This window comes from Salmo salar, chromosome 07, assembly GCF_965601325.2.
Source record: "Salmo salar chromosome 07, fSalSal1, whole genome shotgun sequence".
In the NCBI taxonomy this organism is placed as follows: domain Eukaryota; kingdom Metazoa; phylum Chordata; class Actinopteri; order Salmoniformes; family Salmonidae; genus Salmo; species Salmo salar.
In genome coordinates, this window is record NC_138297.1 from 63,843,042 (window position 1) to 63,865,271 (window position 22,230).

Below are 22,230 nucleotides of genomic sequence, written 5' to 3' on the forward strand. Positions count from 1 at the left end.
AATCACAACAGCAATACCATTGCCTTTAACAAATCTTAGTTCAGTCACCAGTTTAAGTTGAGAGTGGGGGTATCCATGGCATTTTCCAATTATGTTCCTATTTTACAAGTAAAAAAAATTGAGAACCTTTCATAATGTTGCCAAACAAAGACTCAACAAACTTACCTGAGACTCCCTGTCTCTGCCAGTCTGTCCCTGCATATCTGTCCCCAACTCTGCTGTCTGTGTGCCATCTGTTGCCTGCTCTGCCTAATGACATCATTGTGAAACATTTCCATTAGAATTTCATTTCTTTCTTATGAACATTTTATCAAGTAGTCTTTGAGATATTAGGCTACTAGGGTTCTTACTTTGCGTTTTGGTGTACTGAAAAATACTCTGATGTCCGTCTTTTATTTTTCTGCCATTTTTCTACCTGGCTGGCTGGCTGGCTACACACACACATTGTGTAGGTTATTTACAGTAGGAGATGGGCTTCTATCATCTTATCTTCTATCATTCTATTTGGGCTTCGATCTAAAAGGTAGCTAGCAAATGTGAAACGGATTAAAATGACAAGAGTTGACAGCTGTATGAGTTCACCATTTACACAACATATGCTGCAACCTTTTGTAATTTTAATAGTTTGTTTCATATTGGCTGGCTTCCAACAATAGCTGAATTTGCAAAGCTAGCGAGTACCAATTCCATTTCAGTGGTGTTTGCTATAATCTTTGCTACCCAGGTTAAATAAAGGTGAAATAAAATAAATAAATAAAAGTTCCCTTGCGACAATTTAGCTTCTGCAACGAGACCATTAAATATATTTAAGACAATGGTAGAAGAGAGTGTAGTTCTGTTCAGTTTGGACTTCAGTTTATCGCTAACCTTATCACAGGGACTTTGAAGCACTAACTTACATCATCTGCATGCTGATCTTGGAATAAATTGACGATAGCATCTTTGACGATGCCACATAAATGGAATAGGTACTAGCTAGCTTAATACTTAATATTTGCGCGCTAGCTCTGCATATTCAGCTAGTGTGTGTGCGTGATTGACTGGATTAACCTCACGTCAGTTACGTTCATTGAGTGCCTTTCAGACAGTAGATACGACCTCTCTGTTACCCAGCAAGCTAAGGAACTGGCAGTGGATCAAACCATTGTGAGGCAAAGGGTGGGGGGGGGGTCGCAATCTTTTGAAACTTAAAAACGTGCTATTAAGTGTCTATAATCAGCACAATTGCTTTCATTGCGTATTATTAATATTATTTAAATTACATAGTTATGTTTCAGTGATATATTGGGGTGGACAAATCATATTTTTCCCAGGATGGGGGGGTCGTGTCCCCCCCGTCCCCCCCGGGATTTTCGCCTCTGGGTTTTACAGAACACTCCACAACAAATTTTAATGATGGCCGGTGTGTTTGTGTGTGTGTGTTTGTGTGTGTGTCATGTGTTCATTAGCAGCCGACTCATGTTATCCATAAAACTATACCTGAAGGAGACTGCCAGCCTCCTCTGTTTCTGTTTCGGGAGATATACATGTGGGCTTATACAGTCATACATTCCAACGATTTGATGCAGCCTGGTCTGAGTAATCATTAACATTCAGTAGTAATTACTATATCTGTTGTTTGTGAGCCTCTTCCTCCTCCTCCTCCTCTTCCTCCTCCTCCTCTTCCTCCTCCTCCTCCTCCTCCTGCTCTTCCTCCTCCTCCTCCTCCTCTTCCTCCTCCTCCTCCTCCTCTTCCTCCTCCTCCTCCAACAGCCTGACACTCTATGAGGACAGGACAGGCTAGGAGCTGGGCTGGAGGCGGGCCAGTTACTCAACACTGGAGAGACGGGTTTCTCCCCTCCTCGCCTGCCTGCCTGTCTGCACAGAACAGAGCAGAGGAACTGTGTCATGTGTAATTTAATACCAGACGCAGGCTGACTGAGCCTCACTGCACACAGAGAGCCCCCTCAAAGCCTGAGAGGCAGGCAGGAGAGGCAGGCAGGAGAGGCAGGCAGGCTAAGCAGGCAGACTTCCAGGGTCCGGCTCAGCCCTCCATGACAGGACAAAGAGCAGGGGATGAGGGACCGACCAGAGCCCTAGTGGAGGACCGACCAGAGCCCTAGTGGACCCATCAACCGCTCCCTCTCCCCTTGGCCAGGTACCAGAACCCCCCCCCCTCTCTCTCTCTCTGTTCTGTTTCCTCTGTTACAGTAGTACAGTCACAGTGTTGAAGGCAGCCAATAGTGTAATGGAGATTTACTGTACTAGAATGGGCAGTAGCAGCACTTTCCTAAAGTGAACAGAACAGCACAGAATTCTGCACTGTAAGAGGTTTTAGACATGCCACTGTAAGAGGTTTTAGACATGCCACTGTAAGATATTTTAGACATGCATGCTTGCACTCATTGCCTATTGATTATTTTGTCCAGGACATATTGCAATTTAAGCTGTTGCCTTTTTTTCTTAAGTGGAACATTTTCTCTTGTAAGAAGAGAAGTGTATGTGCTGTTTGTGCACTTGAGGTGTAAATGTCTCTGGCCGTGTTCCAACGCAATCCCCGTACCCTCTCCCTCTGGGAATGCTGTGAAGAACAGGGCTCTGGTAAACATCCCCTGTCACGGTTTCTTTCTCTAGATAACACTGGGTTCAAGGCTTCAGGGCACTTTCTGAAACACCAGCTTTCTGAAACAGGAGCAACTGAGAGGAAGTGTGTGGTAAAGGATCATACTGAAGGTTTTTAAGGATTAGTGCTCAGTGCTGTATGTTTCTGTTTGAGTGTTCTCTCTGGGAGTCGGAATGCCACCCTAAAGGCAAGAGGGGATACACCACATGAAGCACTGCAACCCTAAAGCCAAGAGGGGATACACCACATGAAGCACTGCCACCCTAAAGCCAAGAGGGGATACACCACATGAAGCACTGCAACCCTAAAGCCAAGAGGGGATACACCACATGAAGCACTGCAACCCTAAAGCCAAGAGGGGTTACACCACATGAAGCACTGTATCACTTCATCAGTGAGGGAATCAACTGGCTTGTCTTACTTCTTCTCGTCTATGTTTTTAAGCTCCTTCTCTCCCTATTTTTTCACTTATCTCTGGAAGAGCAAGAATAACATGGCGCTTTCAATGATCCCTGTGATAAATACAATTTCACATGTATTTATTTGATAAACTTTCCCCCTGCCTGCATGCCTGTGAGAGAGAGTTCAAGTGTTGTAATTAGTGCTCCGTGCTGTGTAAGCGTTCTCTGAGGATTGTGCTGTGGGGAACACATACAGACTCTGTCTGCCTCCCAAATGCCCATAGGGCTCTGGTCAGAAGTAGTGCACTACGTGGGGAATGGGGTGCCATTTTGGACACACTGACTGAACACCTCAGGCAACCTGAAAGGAAACTCAGTCAGATCAGGTCACGGTGGGGAATGAGCTTGGTTTGGGTGGCAGCATTGTCGACGGGGAAATGAAAATAAAAACTCCAGTACAGTACAGTCCTTGTGTTCTGCACCACTTCTTATGGACGTTCTTTCTTCTCTGTTTCCATCCCCAGTGCCCTATTCTGTGTTAGTGAAGCACTGAGAGACAGGCTGTGTAGGCAGCCACCCTGCGCTGTAGCTTTAAGGCTGGCTGCTGCTATAATGAGGCTGTTCACTGATCCGTCCAGGTCCTGCTAGGGGAACTACCTACACTGGTTTAGCATTAGAACACTCCCCTGGGGTGTTTCACTTGCACAACATCCATTGTCCAAGAATTACAGTCTAGAATAGACCAACAACTTGGAGTCAATGTTGAGACAACGTTGTGTGGTGGTTGTGTGTTTGCTGTTCTTTCACATCAACTGAGTTCCTCAGTTCAAGCACTTTGGTTGGACAGCGAGGAACCGACAGCGTACAGTATGCTTTCCTTTGCATTACTAAACAGCTCAGCACACACAGCCCAGTCTGCCTCCTATTGGTCAGTGCTGTGTGTGTTGTGTTGAAGCCTGTGTGACCCCAGCTGTCTCTGTTAAATCTATCAGCAGCATCACACTGGGTTCTCCCTCCCCCGCGAGCCCCCGCCGAGCCCTCGAGAGCCCCCGCCGAGCCCCCGCTCTCTAGCTGTACAGAGCATTAGTCTCACTCCCCACGGCCCTCAGATTGTGTCGGCCGGTTCATTCGCCCATTTGCACTTTGACCAGCATGCCTGATGCCTGGCTACTCCTCCAGCTAGAGGTATATAACATCTGTTATTACCACAGGGAGTTGGTCTGGGATGGAGGTTGGCCAGTGAATTACAGTGCAGGACATGACATTACTCAGTACCACTGCTGCGTGGTTTTACACAGATACTCCCGACACATGGGTATGTAAATGCATTGATTATTTACATTTTTCAGATTTCAAACTTTTACTGGTAATATAATTTTCCTGCAGAGCACATTCTAGTAGCATGATATTATTGTGTTAAAATACAGTTGGGTTTTTCCCAACAGCTTATCTTTGTAAACCCTGTGTGTGTTGTGCTGTATGTGTGTCTAGAGTGTTGTTAACCTTGTGTTAGTGTATGGAAGTTGTTTTGTCTGAAACTTTGTTCCCTCTGCTGCTATTGGACCAGGTCTCTCTTGGAAAAGAGATACTAATAAATAAAGGTTAAATAAGACATTTACAACAATTGAAGGACTCTTAAACAGAGAAATGTTTTATGAAAGAGAATTTATGCATAAATATTATAAAATGAATTGAAAAGGAACACAGTTCATCTGCATGATAAAACGTCTTCCAGTTGAACAGTACAGTGTATCACTGGTGCCTGAACAACAGATTAAACTATCACTATGGACTGTAAAGTGGTGATTCATCCAGAGAGAGAGAGAGAGAGAGACAGAGTGAGTGAGTGAGTGAGAGAGAGAGAGTGAGTGAGTGAGTGAGTGAGTGAGTGAGTGAGTGAGTGAGTGAGTGAGTGAGTGAGTGAGTGAGTGAGTGAGTGAGTGAGTGAAGTGAGTGAAGTGAGTGAGTGAGTGAGTGAGTGAGTGAGTGAGTGAGTGAGTGAGTGAGTGAGTGAGTGAGTGAGTGAGTGAGTGAGTGAGTGAGTGAGTGAGTGAGTGAGTGAGTGAGTGAGTGAGTGAGTGAGTGAGTGAGGCTATGCCAGCCTGGTCTGACATAGCTGAATGGGCCTGGAGCTAGATGGCCTGGGCATTGGGCTGGGCCGAGTATGGACCGAAGTTGGGCCGGAACTGGGCCAGAGCTGGGCAGACCAGAGGGGGGGTTAGAGGCCCAAAGCTTTGCCATGTGCACTCCATATGGGAGAGTGTGTGTTTACACTGGCAGAGGCCCGGCCGGGCGCTAACAGTGCTTACGTGGAGAGAGACTGTCTGAATGGCCCTAGATGGCAGTCATCTTTTGTGTTATAATGGTTTATTTTCGGGGAGCCCACAGCTCTCTTGTTTTCATATTGTCCCTAAGGGAGTGGCTACAGTGGACTGTAGGATTGAGATCTCACTAGTGCAGCTTTGCTGCGTGTTAGCTTGCTAGGATACTATAGGGCAAAGTGTTCTCAGACTGAAGAATTCTCTAACTCATTGTGTCTATAAACTCAATGTTTACACCACCTCTTCTCCATCTCTCCCTGTGACTGGACTGTTCCACTGTGGAAGGCTGTGGGGGGACACACACACACACACACACACACACACACACACACACACACACACACACACACACACACACACACACACACACACACACACACACACACACACACACACACACACACACAGCAAGCAGAGCCAGACACACTGCTACATAGCGTTGAGCTAGATTTGTCATCATTGCTAAACCATAAAAGTGGATTAATATTTCCTCTGGGGAAGTTCCGATGCTGCCTTATGTTTGCCCGTACTGTAACCTGGGTTTGACCTTATCAATATAGTTTAACATGAGGAATGACTGTTGTCATGACTAAGATATTATTGTTTTCCTGGTAGAAAAGCATATTTCCTGGGAACCATATTTGAATGGCATACATATAACTCATAAATATATACATGATCATTAAGAGCATTCAAGGTACATCATCAACACTAACCTTTAACACCAGTGATAATAATAAACTCAGGGTAATTCCATTCAGCTACACATAGCCTTCCCTCAGGGTAAGGTAGTTAGGGAGGTCTTTACAGCCGTCATGTTTATCAGAGTATGTTTACAGGAGTGGACGTACACATACATGTAAACTTCCTCCTCTTTGATGAATGTTCGTGAGGCTTTCAGCCTGGTGTACAGATGAATTACTGACTAAAGAGAGAGAGAGAGAGAGAGAGAGAGAGAGAGAAAGTAAAACAAAGACTGTATAAAGAGCAGACCGCCACCAGGTTTTGTGTTAGGAAGAAAGGAACAGAGAGATAGAAGAAGAGTGGAGAGAAACAGAGAGACAGGAGAAGAGAGGAGAGAAACAGAGAGACAGGAGAAGAGAGGAGAGAAACAGAGAGATAGGAGAAGAGAGGAGAGGAACAGAGATAAGAGAAGAGAGGAGAGGAACAGAGAGATAGGAGAAGAGAGGAGAGAAACAGAGATAAGAGAAGAGAGGAGAGGAACAGAGAGATAGGAGAAGAGAGGAGAGGAACAGAGAGACAGGAGAAGGGAGGAGAGAAACAGAGAGATAGGAGAAGGGAGGAGAGGAACAGAGAGATAGGAGAAGAGAGGAGAGGAACAGAGATAAGAGAAGAGAGGAGAGGAACAGAGAGATAGGAGAAGAGAGGAGAGAAACAGAGATAAGAGAAGAGAGGAGAGGAACAGAGAGATAGGAGAAGGGAGGAGAGGAACGGAGAGATAGGAGAAGGGAGGAGAGGGACGGAGAGATAGGAGAAGGGGGCAGAGAAACAGAGAGATAGGAGAAGGGAGGAGAGGAACAGAGAGATAGGAGAAGGGAGGAGAGGAACTGAGAGAGAAGACTGAGGAACAAAGGAAATGGGTCACTGTTCCATGACCGTGTTTTAACTATCTCTCTGTTTGATAGACTATCATATAACATGCTTTATGTCTGTTTCTCTCCACCATTCTTCCTCTCCCTCCCTTTCTTCCTCTCTATCCCTTCCTATCTCTCTCCCCCCGAACAATGAACTCTCCACTTAACTCTCTCTCTCTCTCTCTCTCTCTCACACAGCTGTAACCAGCCTTCCCTGGCACCAGCAGAAACCCAAGGCCATCTCTGATTGCACAAGGCCATCCCTCTCCCCCTCCCTCCCTCCCTCTTCTTCCAGTCTTGCCGCTCCCACGTCTCCCAGTGGTGGCGTTGGGGCTCCCAGGATGCGGCTGATCAGCGCTCTGCTGCTCCTCCTGATCCTCAGGTCCGCTGAGCCCAGGAAGGGTGGATGGAACAGAGAACGGGGCAGGGCCCGGGGTAAAGGCAGGGCCAATGCTGTCAAACGCCAAACCTCTGAATGCAAGGAATACATGGAGGCCGGAGAGAAATACCTGGACTGTCAGGACCGCCAGCTGACCGGGGTGCAACAGCACTGGCCTGAAGACATCCACCACCTCCTGCTGGCCCGCAACAAGATCCAGGTGCTCAGAGACAACACCTTCTCCCAGTTCAAGAACCTAAAGAGTCTGGATCTACAACAGAATGAGCTCTACATGGTGGAGGAGGAGGCGTTCGCAGGGCTGGGACAGCTCACTACTCTGCTTCTTCAGCACAACAAGATGAAGACAGCTTCTGAGGAGCACCTGCTGCCCTTGCCAAGCCTCCGCTACCTGCGTCTCTATGACAACCCCTGGGACTGCCGGTGCTCGCTGGATAGCCTGGTCAGGACCCTGCACGTGCCCAGCAACCGTAACCTAGGGAACTACGCCAAGTGTTCGGAGCCGGACTCGCTGAGAGGTCAGAAGCTGAAGAAGATGAGGCCGGAGCTGCTGTGTCCTGAGGATGGGGAGGGCCAGCAGCCAGGGAAGACACCTCAGGAGGGGCAGGGTAGTCTGCCCAAACCACCTCCCATCAAGAAGTACCCTGATGCCAACTCCTTGTGCCACACCTACATGTTCCCCAAACCCATGCTGGACTGCAAGAGCAAAGGTAAGCTATGAGCCAACCAAGCTTGTCTCCCTTTCATTTGTTTGTGTAACCTGTGTGAATAATTCCCTCCTTGGAGGACAATGAAGTGGTGTATTCTGGTCTTTCAGAGTACTGGAGTGAGTTATTAGGGTTTTCAGGGCCATGGGTTCATGGACCCAGATGAATCTCTACTGAAACAGCTTTTTAGTCCAGGATTATGGGTCAGGGAAACCGGCCCTCCATGTATGAGTCACATGTCCATCTGAAATATCTGGCCATTGTTCACTACACATGATTGTTGTGAGGCCTTTTGCAACCGTGTGGAGGAGAGGCTGGCTGCTGGATACTCCAGAGCTGTGGTTGATAATCACTACTTTCTAAATGTGTTCTCTATAATTTCCCTGAATCAGAATGTGGTAGGAGACGACTGTAAACCGAGAGGCCTTAGAGTGACGGCTTGCAGTGTGGAAACCGTGGAAACCATCATGTAACAATAGACACAAAGGGACCAAGGGAAAATATGGAGTCTCATTTCTGTCTCCCGTCCAGACTCTCACATCTGGTGCCGTTTCTGTGCAACTATGTATAACTGCCACATTAAAACTGCTATCAGGACTATAACTTCTAGAAAGATTAGGTTTCAATATCGTATTTCAAATAGTCATTAGGCCCAGACCCATGGGACTGACTACAAACCCTGCATTGAGTCCATGCTGTGTGGGGACTGCTTTTGTTTGAGCTCCAAAATACAACATGAATAGTCCCTTCATATTGATTTAGTATAGATGTGGCAGTATAGTCATGAATATTCCCTTCATATTGATTTAGTATAGACGTGGCAGTAGAGTCATGAATAGTCCCTTCATATTGATTTAGTATAGATGTGGCAGTATAGTCATGAATAGTCCCTTCATATTGATTTAGTATAGACGTGGCAGTATAGTCATGAATAGTCCCTTCATATTGATTTAGTATAGACGTGGCAGTATAGTCATGAATAGTCCCTTCATATTGATTTAGTATAGACGTGGCAGTATAGTCATGAATATTCCCTTCATATTGATTTAGTGTAGACGTGGCAGTATAGTCATGAATAGTCCCTTCATATTGATTTAGTATAGACGTGGCAGTAGAGTCATGAATAGTCCCTTCATATTGATTTAGTATAGATGTGGCAGTATAGTCATGAATAGTCCCTTCATACTTATTTAGTGTAGACGTGGCAGTATAGTCATGAATAGTCCCTTCATATTGATTTAGTATAGACGTGGCAGTATAGTCATGAATAGTCCCTTCATATTGATTTAGTGTAGACGTGGCAGTATAGTCATGAATATTCCCTTCATATTGATTTAGTATAGATGTGGCAGTATAGTCATGAATAGTCCCTTCATATTGATTTAGTATAGATGTGGCAGTATAGTCATGAATATTCCCTTCATATTGATTTAGTATAGACGTGGCAGTATAGTCATGAATATTCCCTTCATATTGATTTAGTATAGATGTGGCAGTATAGTCATGAATAGTCCCTTCATACTTATTTAGTGTAGACGTGGCAGTATAGTCATGAATATTCCCTTCATATTGATTTAGTATAGACGTGGCAGTATAGTCATGAATAGTCCCTTCATATTGATTTAGTGTAGACGTGGCAGTATAGTCATGAATAGTCCCTTCATATTGATTTAGTGTAGACGTGGCAGTATAGTCATGAATATTCCCTTCATATTGATTTAGTATAGATGTGGCAGTATAGTCATGAATAGTCCCTTCATATTGATTTAGTATAGATGTGGCAGTATAGTCATGAATATTCCCTTCATATTGATTTAGTATAGACGTGGCAGTATAGTCATGAATAGTCCCTTCATATTGATAGTATAGACGTGGCAGTATAGTCATGAATATTCCCTTCATATTGATTTAGTATAGACGTGGCAGTATAGTCATGAATAGTCCCTTCATATTGATAGTATAGACGTGGCAGTATAGTCATGAATAGTCCCTTCATATTGATTTAGTATAGACGTGGCAGTATAGTCATGAATAGTCCCTTCATATTGATTTAGTGTAGACGTGGCAGTAGAGTCATGAATAGTCCCTTCATATTGATTTAGTATAGACGTGGCAGTATAGTCATGAATAGTCCCTTCATATTGATTTAGTATAGACGTGGCAGTATAGTCATGAATATTCCCTTCATATTGATTTAGTATAGACGTGGCAGTATAGTCATGAATAGTCCCTTCATATTGATTTAGTGTAGACGTGGCAGTATAGTCATGAATAGTCCCTTCATATTGATTTAGTATAGACGTGGCAGTATAGTCATGCATAGTCCCTTCATATTGATTTAGTGTAGACGTGGCAGTATAGTCATGAATATTCCCTTCATATTGATTTAGTATAGACGTGGCAGTATAGTCATGAATAGTCCCTTCATATTGATTTAGTGTAGACGTGGCAGTATAGTCATGAATAGTCCCTTCATATTGATTTAGTGTAGACGTGGCAGTATAGTCATGAATAGTCCCTTCATATTGATTTAGTATAGACGTGGCAGTATAGTCATGAATAGTCCCTTCATATTGATTTAGTGTAGACGTGGCAGTATAGTCATGAATATTCCCTTCATATTGATTTAGTATAGACGTGGCAGTATAGTCATGAATAGTCCCTTCATATTGATTTAGTATAGACGTGGCAGTATAGTCATGAATAGTCCCTTCATATTGATTTAGTGTAGACGTGGCAGTATAGTCATGAATATTCCCTTCATATTGATTTAGTATAGATGTGGCAGTATAGTCATGAATAGTCCCTTCATATTGATTTAGTATAGATGTGGCAGTATAGTCATGAATATTCCCTTCATATTGATTTAGTATAGACGTGGCAGTATAGTCATGAATATTCCCTTCATATTGATTTAGTATAGATGTGGCAGTATAGTCATGAATAGTCCCTTCATACTTATTTAGTGTAGACGTGGCAGTATAGTCATGAATATTCCCTTCATATTGATTTACTATAGACGTGGCAGTATAGTCATGAATAGTCCCTTCATATTGATTTAGTGTAGACGTGGCAGTATAGTCATGAATAGTCCCTTCATATTGATTTAGTGTAGACGTGGCAGTATAGTCATGAATATTCCCTTCATATTGATTTAGTATAGATGTGGCAGTATAGTCATGAATAGTCCCTTCATATTGATTTAGTATAGATGTGGCAGTATAGTCATGAATATTCCCTTCATATTGATTTAGTATAGACGTGGCAGTATAGTCATGAATATTCCCTTCATATTGATTTAGTATAGACGTGGCAGTATAGTCATGAATAGTCCCTTCATATTGATAGTATAGACGTGGCAGTATAGTCATGAATAGTCCCTTCATATTGATAGTATAGACGTGGCAGTATAGTCATGAATATTCCCTTCATATTGATTTAGTATAGACGTGGCAGTATAGTCATGAATAGTCCCTTCATATTGATAGTATAGACGTGGCAGTATAGTCATGAATAGTCCCTTCATATTGATTTAGTATAGACGTGGCAGTATAGTCATGAATAGTCCCTTCATATTGATTTAGTGTAGACGTGGCAGTAGAGTCATGAATAGTCCCTTCATATTGATTTAGTATAGACGTGGCAGTATAGTCATGAATATTCCCTTCATATTGATTTAGTATAGACGTGGCAGTAGAGTCATGAATAGTCCCTTCATATTGATTTAGTATAGACGTGGCAGTATAGTCATGAATAGTCCCTTCATATTGATTTAGTATAGACGTGGCAGTATAGTCATGAATATTCCCTTCATATTGATTTAGTATAGACGTGGCAGTATAGTCATGAATAGTCCCTTCATATTGATTTAGTGTAGACGTGGCAGTATAGTCATGAATATTCCCTTCATATTGATTTAGTATAGACGTGGCAGTATAGTCATGAATAGTCCCTTCATATTGATTTAGTATAGACGTGGCAGTATAGTCATGAATAGTCCCTTCATATTGATTTAGTATAGATGTGGCAGTATAGTCATGAATAGTCCCTTCATATTGATTTAGTATAGACGTGGCAGTATAGTCATGAATAGTCCCTTCATATTGATTTAGTATAGACGTGGCAGTATAGTCATGCATAGTCCCTTCATATTGATTTAGTATAGACGTGGCAGTATAGTCATGAATAGTCCCTTCATACTTACTTAGTGTAGACGTGGCAGTATAGTCATGAATAGTCCCTTCATACTTACTTAGTGTAGACGTGGCAGTATAGTCATGAATAGTCCCTTCATACTTACTTAGTGTAGACGTGGCAGTATAGTCATGAATAGTCCCTTCATACTTACTTAGTGTAGACGTGGCAGTATAGTCATGAATAGTCCCTTCATACTTACTTAGTGTCGAAGTGGCAGCACTCTGATATATTATTCTACTGTATATTTATGAAATGTCACCGTGAGCGGGCCCTTTGATCAAGATGATGAATGACAGTCATATAATGATATACTGTCCCTATCTTGTCCCCAGAAAGCCATCTGTCAGAGTGCAGTTAAACGTGCAAGAAGCAGCAACACTGGTCTCTCTATTCTACTGTCGCTATATAAAAGATCCCCATGTTCAGCTGGGGGAAACTATTTCCCTTCCCCTCTGGAAAGGTTTTCAATCAGTCCTTTATCTGAACCTCACTAGATCATCTCACTGGTCATAGTCTGTCCCCCTCCATACCTCCCTCCCTCCCTCATCTCTCTCTCTCTCTCTCTTTCTCTCCTCTCTCTCTCTCCCGCTCTCGCTCTCTTTCGTCACTACTCTCTCTCTCCCGTTCTCGCTCTCTCTCTCTGTCGCTACTCTCGCTCTCTCTCTACCTATCTCCCTCATCTCTCTCAATCTCTCTCTCGCTCTCTCTCTGTCCCTCATCTCTTTGTCTCTTGCTCTCCCTCTCTCCTCTCCCTCTCTCCCTCATCTCTCTCTCTGCCGCTCTTGATCTCCCTCCCTCTCTCCTCTCTCTCTCTCTCTCTCTCTCTCTCTCTCTCTCTCTCTCCCCCTCATCTCTCTCTACCGTTCCCACTCTCATCTATCTATCTCTCTCTCTCTCATCTCTCTCTCTAGCCTCTCTCCCCCATCTCTCTCTCTCTCCCTCTCTCTTTCTCTGTTTCTCTCACTCTCTCTCCATCCCTCTCTCATCTGTGAGTTCCAGTGAATTCAGAGCCTTAATATACTGTATCACTAATAACTGACCAGAGGTCGTTACACTGGAAACAAAGTCTCATTTGTAAACACTGGATATGTCCCTACAATACACTACAGAACTGTGTGGGAGCAAGACAGAATGTATCCAATCACAAATAAATCATCTGTGTGGTACATACATTATATATGGGAGAATATGTCAGAGTGTATGTACTTTTTAGATAAATGTCGTCCAGACCTCATAGTCAGATACTGAGAGAAACCTTTTCAAACAAGTCATAAGCCTGAAAGATGACGCCTGGTTTAGTCCTGCTCTATCGCTAGCAGAACAGTTGAGTCAGCATATGGAGAGTTGGCCTGCTTGTCATCTCTGTAAAGCCTAACCTCCTCTTCTGACATTATATCCTGGTTTCTTGGAGTTCCTGTAACCGATGGTTGGGTGTTTTGTCAGCTGACACATTCTGGGGGAGTCATGATGTGTAGCAGAGAGGGAGTAATAGTCTGTTGGTAGTCTCCTCTCCTCCACAAAATTGAAAAGGTTTCTCTCAGTATCTGACTATGAGGTCTGGACAACATTTATCTATAAAGTTGATGCTGTCTGACATATATGTGTAACGACCTCTGGTCAGTAATTAGTGAGACAGTATATTATTATCAGATCCCTGGAGCCACGATGAGAAAAGACTCTGAATTCACCGGAACTCACAGATGAGAGAGGGATGGAGAGAGAGTGGGAGAAAGAGAAAGAGAGAGAGAGGGAGAGAGAGAGAGCGAGATAGATTGGGGAGGCAGGTAGCTTAGTGGTTATAGCGTTGGCCCAAAAACCGAAAGGTTGCTGGATTGAATCCCTGAGCTGACAAGGTAAAAATCTGTCTTTCTGCCCCTGAACAAGGCAGTTAATCCACTGCTCCTAGGCTGTCATTGTAAATTAGAGTTAAAGAAAAGTTAAAAAAAATAAATAATTAAAAACAGCATGATATTCTGCTGGTAGTCTCCTCTCCTCCACAGCATAATGAGTCAAATTCTGCTGGTAGTCTCCTCTACTCCACAGCATGATGATTAATATTCTGCTGGTGGTCTCCTCTCCTCCTCAGCATGATGATTAATATTCTGCTGGTAGTCTCCTCTCCTCCACAGCATGATGATTAATATTCTGCTGGTAGTCTCCTCTCCTCCACAGCATGATGATTAATATTCTGCTGGTAGTCTCCTCTCCTCCACAGCATGATGATTAATATTCTGCTGGTAGTCTCCTCTCCTCCACAGCATGATGATTAATATTCTGCTGGTAGTCTCCTCTCCTCCACAGCATGATGATTAATATTCTGCTGGTAGTCTCCTCTCCTCCACAGCATGATGATTAATATTCTGCTGGTAGTCTCCTCTACTCCACAGCATGATGATTAATATTCTGCTGGTGGTCTCCTCTCCTCCACAGCATGATGATTAATATTCTGCTGGTGGTCTCCTCTCCTCCACAGCATGGTCAAGGTATTCTGCTGGTAGTCTCCTCTCCTCCACGGCATGATGATTAATATTCTGCTGGTAGTCTCCTCGCCTCCACAGCATGATGATTACTATTCTGCTGGTGGTCTCCTCTCCTCCTCAGCATGATGATTAATATTCTGCTGGTAGTCCCCTCTCCTCCACAGCATGGTCTAGGTATTCTGCTGGTAGTCTCCTCTCCTCCCCAGCATGATGATTAATATTCTGCTGGTAGTCTCCTCTCCTCCACAGCATGATGATTAATATTCTGCTGGTGGTCTCCTCTACTCCACAGCATGATGATTAATATTCTGCTGGTAGTCTCCTCTCCTCCACAGCATGATGATTAATATTCTGCTGGTGGTCTCCTCTACTCCACAGCATGATGATTAATATTCTGCTGGTAGTCTCCTCTACTCCACAGCATGATGATTAATATTCTGCTGGTAGTCTCCTCGCCTCCACAGCATGATGATTAATATTCTGCTGGTAGTCTCCTCTCCTCCACAGCATGATGATTAATATTCTGCTGGTAGTCTCCTCTCCTCCACAGCATGATGATTCATATTCTGCTGGTAGTCTCCTCTCCTCCACAGCAGCGTTGGTTTTCCTTGATATACTGGCATGTTTGGCACCTGACTCTGTAAAAGCAGCACTGTGCATTTACAATCTAAATGAATGGCTGTATAGGTTTAGTTTCCTGCTGTCTGTAAACGACATGTGATTTTAATAAACTATATCAGGGATGGGCAACTGGCCGCCACCCCTCTTTTGTTGGCCCGCGGAAACATTTCTAAAAACATTTCAAATCAACTTCCTGTTGAGGGTTAGAATAGTGGTTGTGCATCAGCAGTTGTTCTGTTGTTACGTCAGTCACTGACAGCTTCAGTTTTCAGATTGGCAAGTAAGTCTAGCAGCCAGCTATCTAAACTTCTAGGAAGCATGGTCAAATTGCAGATCGGAGGGCCCCCATTGATTTTGTTAGTCTCTCTCACTCAGATATCATCTTAAAAACTGCAAACATTTCTCTACACCCCATGGCAAAATGAGTAGAATTGCATGGAATCTGTTATATAATTGCTAAATCTTCTCTCCGCCCCATGACAAAATGTTGCTTAGGGCCCCCAAAAGGCTAGGGCCAGCTCTGACTGCATGAGTGGGTATGGATATAGGGCCAGCTCTGACTGCATGAGTGGGTATGGATATAGGGCCGGCTCTGACTGCATGAGTGGGTATGGATATAGGGCCGGCTCTGACTGCATGAGTGGGTATGGATATAGGGCCGGCTCTGACTGCATGAGTGGGTATGGATATAGGGCCGGCTCTGACTGCATGAGTGGGTATGGGTATAAGGCCAGCTCTGACTGCATGAGTGGGTATGGATATAGGGCCGGCTCTGACTGCATGAGTGGGTATGGATATAGGGCCGGCTCTGACTGCATGAGTGGGTATGGATATAGGACCGGCTCTGACTGCATGAGTGGGTATGGATATAAGGCCGGCTCTGACTGCATGAGTGGGTATGGATATAGGACCGGCTCTGACTGCATGAGTGGGTATGGATATAAGGCCGGCTCTGACTGCATGAGTGGGTATGGATATAGGGCCGGCTCTGACTGCATGAGTGGGTATGGATATAGGGCCGGCTCTGACTGCATGAGTGGGTATGGATATAGGGCCGGCTCTGACTGCATGAGTGGGTATGGATATAGGGCCGGCTCTGACTGCATGAGTGGGTATGGGTATAAGGCCGGCTCTGACTGCATGAGTGGGTATGGATATAGGGCCGGCTCTGACTGCATGAGTGGGTATGGATATAGGGCCGGCTCTGACTGCATGAGTGGGTATGGATATAGGACCGGCTCTGACTGCATGAGTGGGTATGGATATAGGGCCGGCTCTGACTGCATGAGTGGGTATGGATATAGGGCCGGCTCTGACTGCATGAGTGGGTATGGATATAGGGCCGGCTCTGACTGCATGAGTGGGTATGGATATAAGGCCAGCTCTGACTGCATGAGTGGGTATGGATATAGGGCCGGCTCTGACTGCATGAGTGGGTATGGATATAGGGCCGGCTCTGACTGTGGCCCCTCATGATGAGTTCAGATTGTTTCTGAAAACTGTTATGTCTGAACGACCTTGACTTCTCCCAACATCCCAACCATCTTACATGTTTCCCCACTCACTGCTGTAGTCTGAACTGAAGCATATCACAGGTGTTGTGAGGCAGGGGTTTGATAGATAGGGGAAAGAGAGAACATCTCTGGATGCGTCCCAAATGGCACCCTATTCCCTATATAGTGCACCACTTTTAACCAGAGCCCTACCGTGGCCCATAGGGATATGGACGAAAGTAGTGTACTATATAGGGAATAGGGTGTCATTGAGAACGCCAACTTCTGTCTCTGTTGTTGTGAATGCTCCAGCAGCAGCACCCTCATCTACAAGCCATGGAGCGCTAATCTCATTTCCTTACAGTGGAGGATGATGGATGTCCTATGCTGTTCTGATATTAGAGCAGCTGTCTGTCGTTAAGGTCTGTGATAGTTCCTTCAGCTGCATGATGAATAAACCGTGCTCAGGATGTGGCCTACTGGAAGCAGTCCAAGATTGTACATGGACTTTGACAAACACAGAAAGGTCCTGTGTCATTCATGAAATAAAAAATGAAGTTTTTCCACCCCACCACAGCTAGGTTAATTCTCAGCTAAGCGTTTTAGTTTTAGAGCTAACTCCTTTCATTGTGAACGTGACTTAGAAAACCGGTTCCAAAGACATCATTCAATATGAATTGTAAATAGAAGTTGTATGCATTTTAGGGACCACCTACTTAGTCTTCATGTCTCAGTCTTTATTTTAAACTCTAGATTGAGAACAATGGCTCTTGCAGAAGTTTTCCTTCTATGGTAAAGGCTGCTGGTGATCACAAAAAAAGACAGAAGCTCTCTCAGAGGCCTTTTAAGCCTGTGGGAAACCCTGTTTCATACGTTAACCTTCATGTTTCATACCCTTCAAAGGCTAAGGGAACCCAGAGTGATGTGAATAACAGTCCCTCTTGGCACAGACATTCAACATGGCTACAGAGTGACTATAGAAAGGGGAGGCCATCTTGATATTCTCAGGGCACACTCGGAATTCACATATGTAGGAATCCAAATTTCAGTCACTCTGGCAATCGACAAGTATGCATTGGGTTGAAATAATCACATATGTCCCAGAGTTCCTTGTGTGTCCGCTTATGTTTTTGTTCATGTTTTCATGCAGTATGATAGCCAGCTGATTTGGCCAATGTAAACATGTCTGGTTAAGCCATTAACCTCTCACTGACCTCCATATTCTCTCTCTCTTTCTCCCCCCCCCCCCCCCCCCCCTCCAGAACTGAAGAACATCCCCTCAAGTCTCCCGTCAGACATTGTGAGGATGGACTTGTCCAGTAACAGCATCACTCAGCTCCGGCCCAAGGAGTTTGTTGCTGCCAGGGACCTGAAGCTTCTCAACCTCAGCAGTAACAATCTGGATCAGATCGACACTGGTGAGGAGAGACCATACACTTCCTTCAAACAGCACAATCATTATGGATGTGTGCCAAGTCATGCTGCACAGAGGATCAGATCTCACAACACCTGAAGAAGTATTTAATAAGATAAAGCAATCTGAGACAGATATGCTTTTTCTTTTTTTTTGTTGCTTTGTGACTTACAGTAGTGAGTGCATAGATTTTCTTACTGGTCCCCCATTGTAATCGAGCCCACATTGGACCTTCAAAGAAAGAGGTCAAAAGAGGAATCAGAGGAGAACCTTGACCTTGAGTCCATTCATCACAAAATGGAGGCATGGCTTTATTTCCTCCTGAAATAGAATTGTTAGAATCCCTGGGGTAATGTGAAAAAAGAGGCAGAAGAAAGACAAATAAAAAACTCACATACTTTATATACCATACCAGGCAGCGTTGAGTTTGGATCAATTCCACACATAGATAAAAACCCTTAACGCTCATTAGCTTCTCACACGGTTAAATCTGACTTAAAGGAGCCTACGATGCCATAAACATGCTCCACCTCGTTTGTAGAACTAACAAGGTTCTCTATTTGCCGAGGAATCACTACACTACCTTCTAGTTCTGTTATGTTTGAGAACTGGGAAAAAATGCTGTCTCGTTATTCCTAGGCTCACAAGAACTGGTCACATAGCCAGGAAGCTTTGCCACGGAAGGAAAATAGTTCCATTATCATTAATTATTGCAGAACATATGTAAACAATTGACATTAGAGCATTTCCCTGAGTTGTTAACAACTAATTAATGGTGGTTAATTCCGACCATCTATGACAACCAGTACTGTCCACACACAGTCATTAACTACTATGATCGAGGAGAAAGAAATTAAATAGCATGTTATGGATAAAAAGCCAATCCGTTCTGGACAGAGAAAGCAACTGCAAATTGAACACAATTCTCATGAAGTATTCACAAAATGCTGCCTCAGTTTTCTCAGGGACTGTGAGAAGCTAAGCTCTGTAGCTAGCGCAAACTGGTTTAAAAAATAGACCAGAATTGTTGTATCATTGTGCTGCACAAACAAACCAGTAGAAACCGGACAGTAATTCTCATGAGTATGATAAGCACATAATCTGAGGGGGTTTGTGGGAGTGGTAACAGGAGGGTCACTCTGGTGCTAAATACAGTAGGCCTATCTATCTTTATGGTGCTAGCTTGCACTGCCACAATTACTCAGGGCAACACTGCAGGACACACATCTTAAAGATGTCTGCTAGCCATTAGGCACATCGTAGGCACATCAACAGGCCAACTTCAGCTTGAATTAGAGCTGAGACTAGGTGATGGGGAGAGCACTGGTCAAGTTAATATCAGCATGTGTTTGAAGACGAGGTGCTGAAAAGGCAGTCGGAAATTAGTTATGGAAGCTGTTACTCTTTCTCATGTTACAGTGGAACATTAGTTCCTGGTAATAATTCAGTATTCATGTCCATTAGTGGACATTACTTCCATTGAAACTTTCCACTGAGTGCTACTGTATAAGATGAATTGAAGTAACCCCAACGTCCTCTCTCCTTGTCCCCCTCTTCAGCTGCATCCACTGGGCTCCTGTACCTGTCCAGTAGGAATTTCTTCCAACGTCCTCTCTCCTTGTCCCCCTCTTCAGCTGCATCCACTGGGCTCCTGTACCTGTCCAGTAGGAATTTCTTCCACTGAGACTTGTGCTGTAAGATTCATTGAAATGTCCTGTCCCTCTAACTAACCCTTAACATCCTGCATTTCTCCCCCTCTCCATAGCTGCGTTTGCGGGGCTCCTGTACCTGCGAGAGCTGGACCTGTCCAACAACAGCCTGCACTACTTCAAGTACGGAGTGTTGGAGGACCTGTACTTCCTCAGGATGCTGAATCTGGGGGATAACCCCTGGGTCTGTGACTACAACATCCACTACCTGATCTACTGGCTGAAGCATCACCCCGGGGTGGCCTACTCTGGCCTAATCTGCACCGAGCCTCAGGAGTTCAGGGGCTGGCCCGTGGAGAATTATGTCAAGACCTACAATGGAGAGTGTCCCAAGGATAAGGATCCACAACCAGGGAAGGGTGATACAGGACAGGGACAGACGGCTCAGGAGCTCGTGGCCGAGACAGAGGAGGCGGAGATGGAGCTGCTGCCGAAGCCTCTGAGAGACCCCAGACCAAAGAAATATGAGGTCACCAGGTTGACTTAATAGGACAGAGTTGGAAATTAGAAGAGAACTGTTGTTGTTGTTTTATATTATCGCAGAACATTCCAATTCAGTCTGTATCAGATTTTTTTTTAACTTTCGAATTCCCAACAGCATAACCAATGCAGGACAGTTGGATTCCCACCAGCATAACCAATGCAGGACAGTTGGATTCCCACCAGCATAACCAATGCAGAACAGTTGGATTCCCACCAGCATAACCAATGCAGGACAGTTGGATTCCCACCAGCATAACCAATGCAGGACAGTTGGATTCCCACCAGCATAACCAATGCAGAACAGTTGGATTCCCACCAGCATAACCAATGCAGAACAGTTGGATTCCCACCAGCATAACCAATGCAGGACAGTTGGATTCCCACCAGCATAACCAATGCAGGACAGTTGGATTCCCACCAGCATAACCAATGCAGGACAGTTGTTGCTGTTTTCGTTACAAGAATATTTCGTTGTGGATATACTTTTTTGAAAAAGTAGAGGTTGATATATTTTTTACGATATCCAATTGGTAGTTACAGTGTTGTCCCATCGTTGCAACTCCCGTACGGACTAGGGAGAGGCGAAGGTCGAGAGCCATGCGTCCTCCAAAGCACCAATATGTCAGAGGAAACATCATACAGCTGGTGACCGAAGTCAACATGCATGCGCGCAGCCACCACAAGGAGTCACTAGAGCACAATGGGACAAGGACATCCCAGCCGGCCAAACCCTCCCTAACCCAGACAATTGTGCGCCGCCTCATTGTCGCGGCCGGCTGCGACACAGCCCGGGATCAAACCCAGATCTGTATTGACTCCTCTAGCACTGCAATGCAGTGCCTTAGACCGCTGCGCCACTCGGGAGGCCCGAGGTAGATTTTTTCTAAATGTATGATTTAGACAATCTGGTCATGAAATAAAAGCCGTTTTTTTCTGAAATTAATTAGGTTTACATTATTAACACACACACACACACACTTCACTAATCCTAAAGGGATTTAGGCACATCCTTCCACTAACCCCTTCAACTATCTGTTTGATCTGTGATGCTTCACCATAAAACATGGAACGTCTTCGGGTCCGTTCAAACAGCTGTTCCACGGCTTTACTACCTCTTCCTCTCCGCACTACCTCTTCCTCTCTGCACCTCAACACATGAAGCTGAGGAGATAGGCCTGGACCCGCTGAAGACCTAAAGTACATTAAGTCAGTCTATACGATCCTGAACAGAAACCGATATCTTGGTTCATAAACACCATGAGTAATTCACACATGCAGGGATTGTGGGCCATCTTATGTATGTGGTGGGTTTCTATAGTGGCGTGTGTCCTGAATGATCCTGAAGGTCCCATGTTAGCCAGCGGAGCCCTGTGACATCACAGGAGTCAGACATGACTCTGATGTTCTACGCAGCACTGTAAGCATCTCAGTGAGCCAGGATGCATCTAACACAAGTATGCACAGCTGTTACTCTCAGAGCTTTCTCACATTTGGGAAACATGTTGTTTGGTATGTCAGAAAAAGAGGGGGAATTTCTTCAGTCAAGCTGTCCAATTATCTGATGTTTTGCTATCTGAGGAGAGAGTCTGAAGATTACTGCCTGTGAATGTCAATTTAAAAACATTTGAAAATCAAATCACATTTTTTGGGTCACATACACATGGTTAGCAGATGTTATTGCGAGTGTAGCGAAATGCTTATGCTTCTAGTTCTGACAGTGCAGTAATATCTAACAAGTAATCTAACAATTCCACAACAACTACCTAATACACACACATCTAAGTAAAGGAATGGAATAGGAATATATAAA

The 22,230-nt window shown here is 44.4% G+C and overlaps 1 protein-coding gene across 3 annotated transcripts; it reads left to right on the top strand.

The window, feature by feature from the left end:
* Positions 1-1,780: 1,780 nt before the first annotated feature.
* Positions 1,781-21,359, top strand: LOC106599346 (leucine-rich repeat-containing protein 17). Of its 3 annotated transcripts, none has more exons than XM_082977897.1 (5): positions 1,781-2,137; positions 7,118-8,026; positions 18,077-18,232; positions 19,788-19,892; positions 19,994-21,359. In XM_082977897.1, exons 2-5 carry the CDS (start codon positions 7,261-7,263, stop codon positions 20,422-20,424), a joined length of 1,458 nt encoding a protein of 485 aa, XP_082834023.1. In that variant the 5' UTR covers positions 1,781-2,137; positions 7,118-7,260; the 3' UTR covers positions 20,425-21,359. The 3 variants fall into 3 exon arrangements, with proteins under 3 accessions (XP_082834023.1, XP_082834021.1, XP_082834022.1); XM_082977895.1 differs by lacking the exon at positions 1,781-2,137 and adding an exon at positions 4,132-4,318; XM_082977896.1 differs by lacking the exons at positions 1,781-2,137; positions 19,788-19,892 and adding an exon at positions 4,140-4,318.
* Positions 21,360-22,230: the final 871 nt, after the last annotated feature.

Bases quoted from the DNA above. Each gene is read 5' to 3' on its own strand.
- LOC106599346 (XM_082977895.1), top strand. From the start codon at position 4,156: ATGCCTGATGCCTGGCTACTCCTCCAGCTAGAGGTATATAACATCTGT. The intron at 4,319-7,117 runs GTATGTAAATGC...TCTCTCACACAG, and splicing joins CAGATACTCCCGACACATGG to CTGTAACCAGCCTTCCCTGG. The intron at 19,893-19,993 runs GTAGGAATTTCT...CCCTCTCCATAG, and splicing joins TGGGCTCCTGTACCTGTCCA to CTGCGTTTGCGGGGCTCCTG.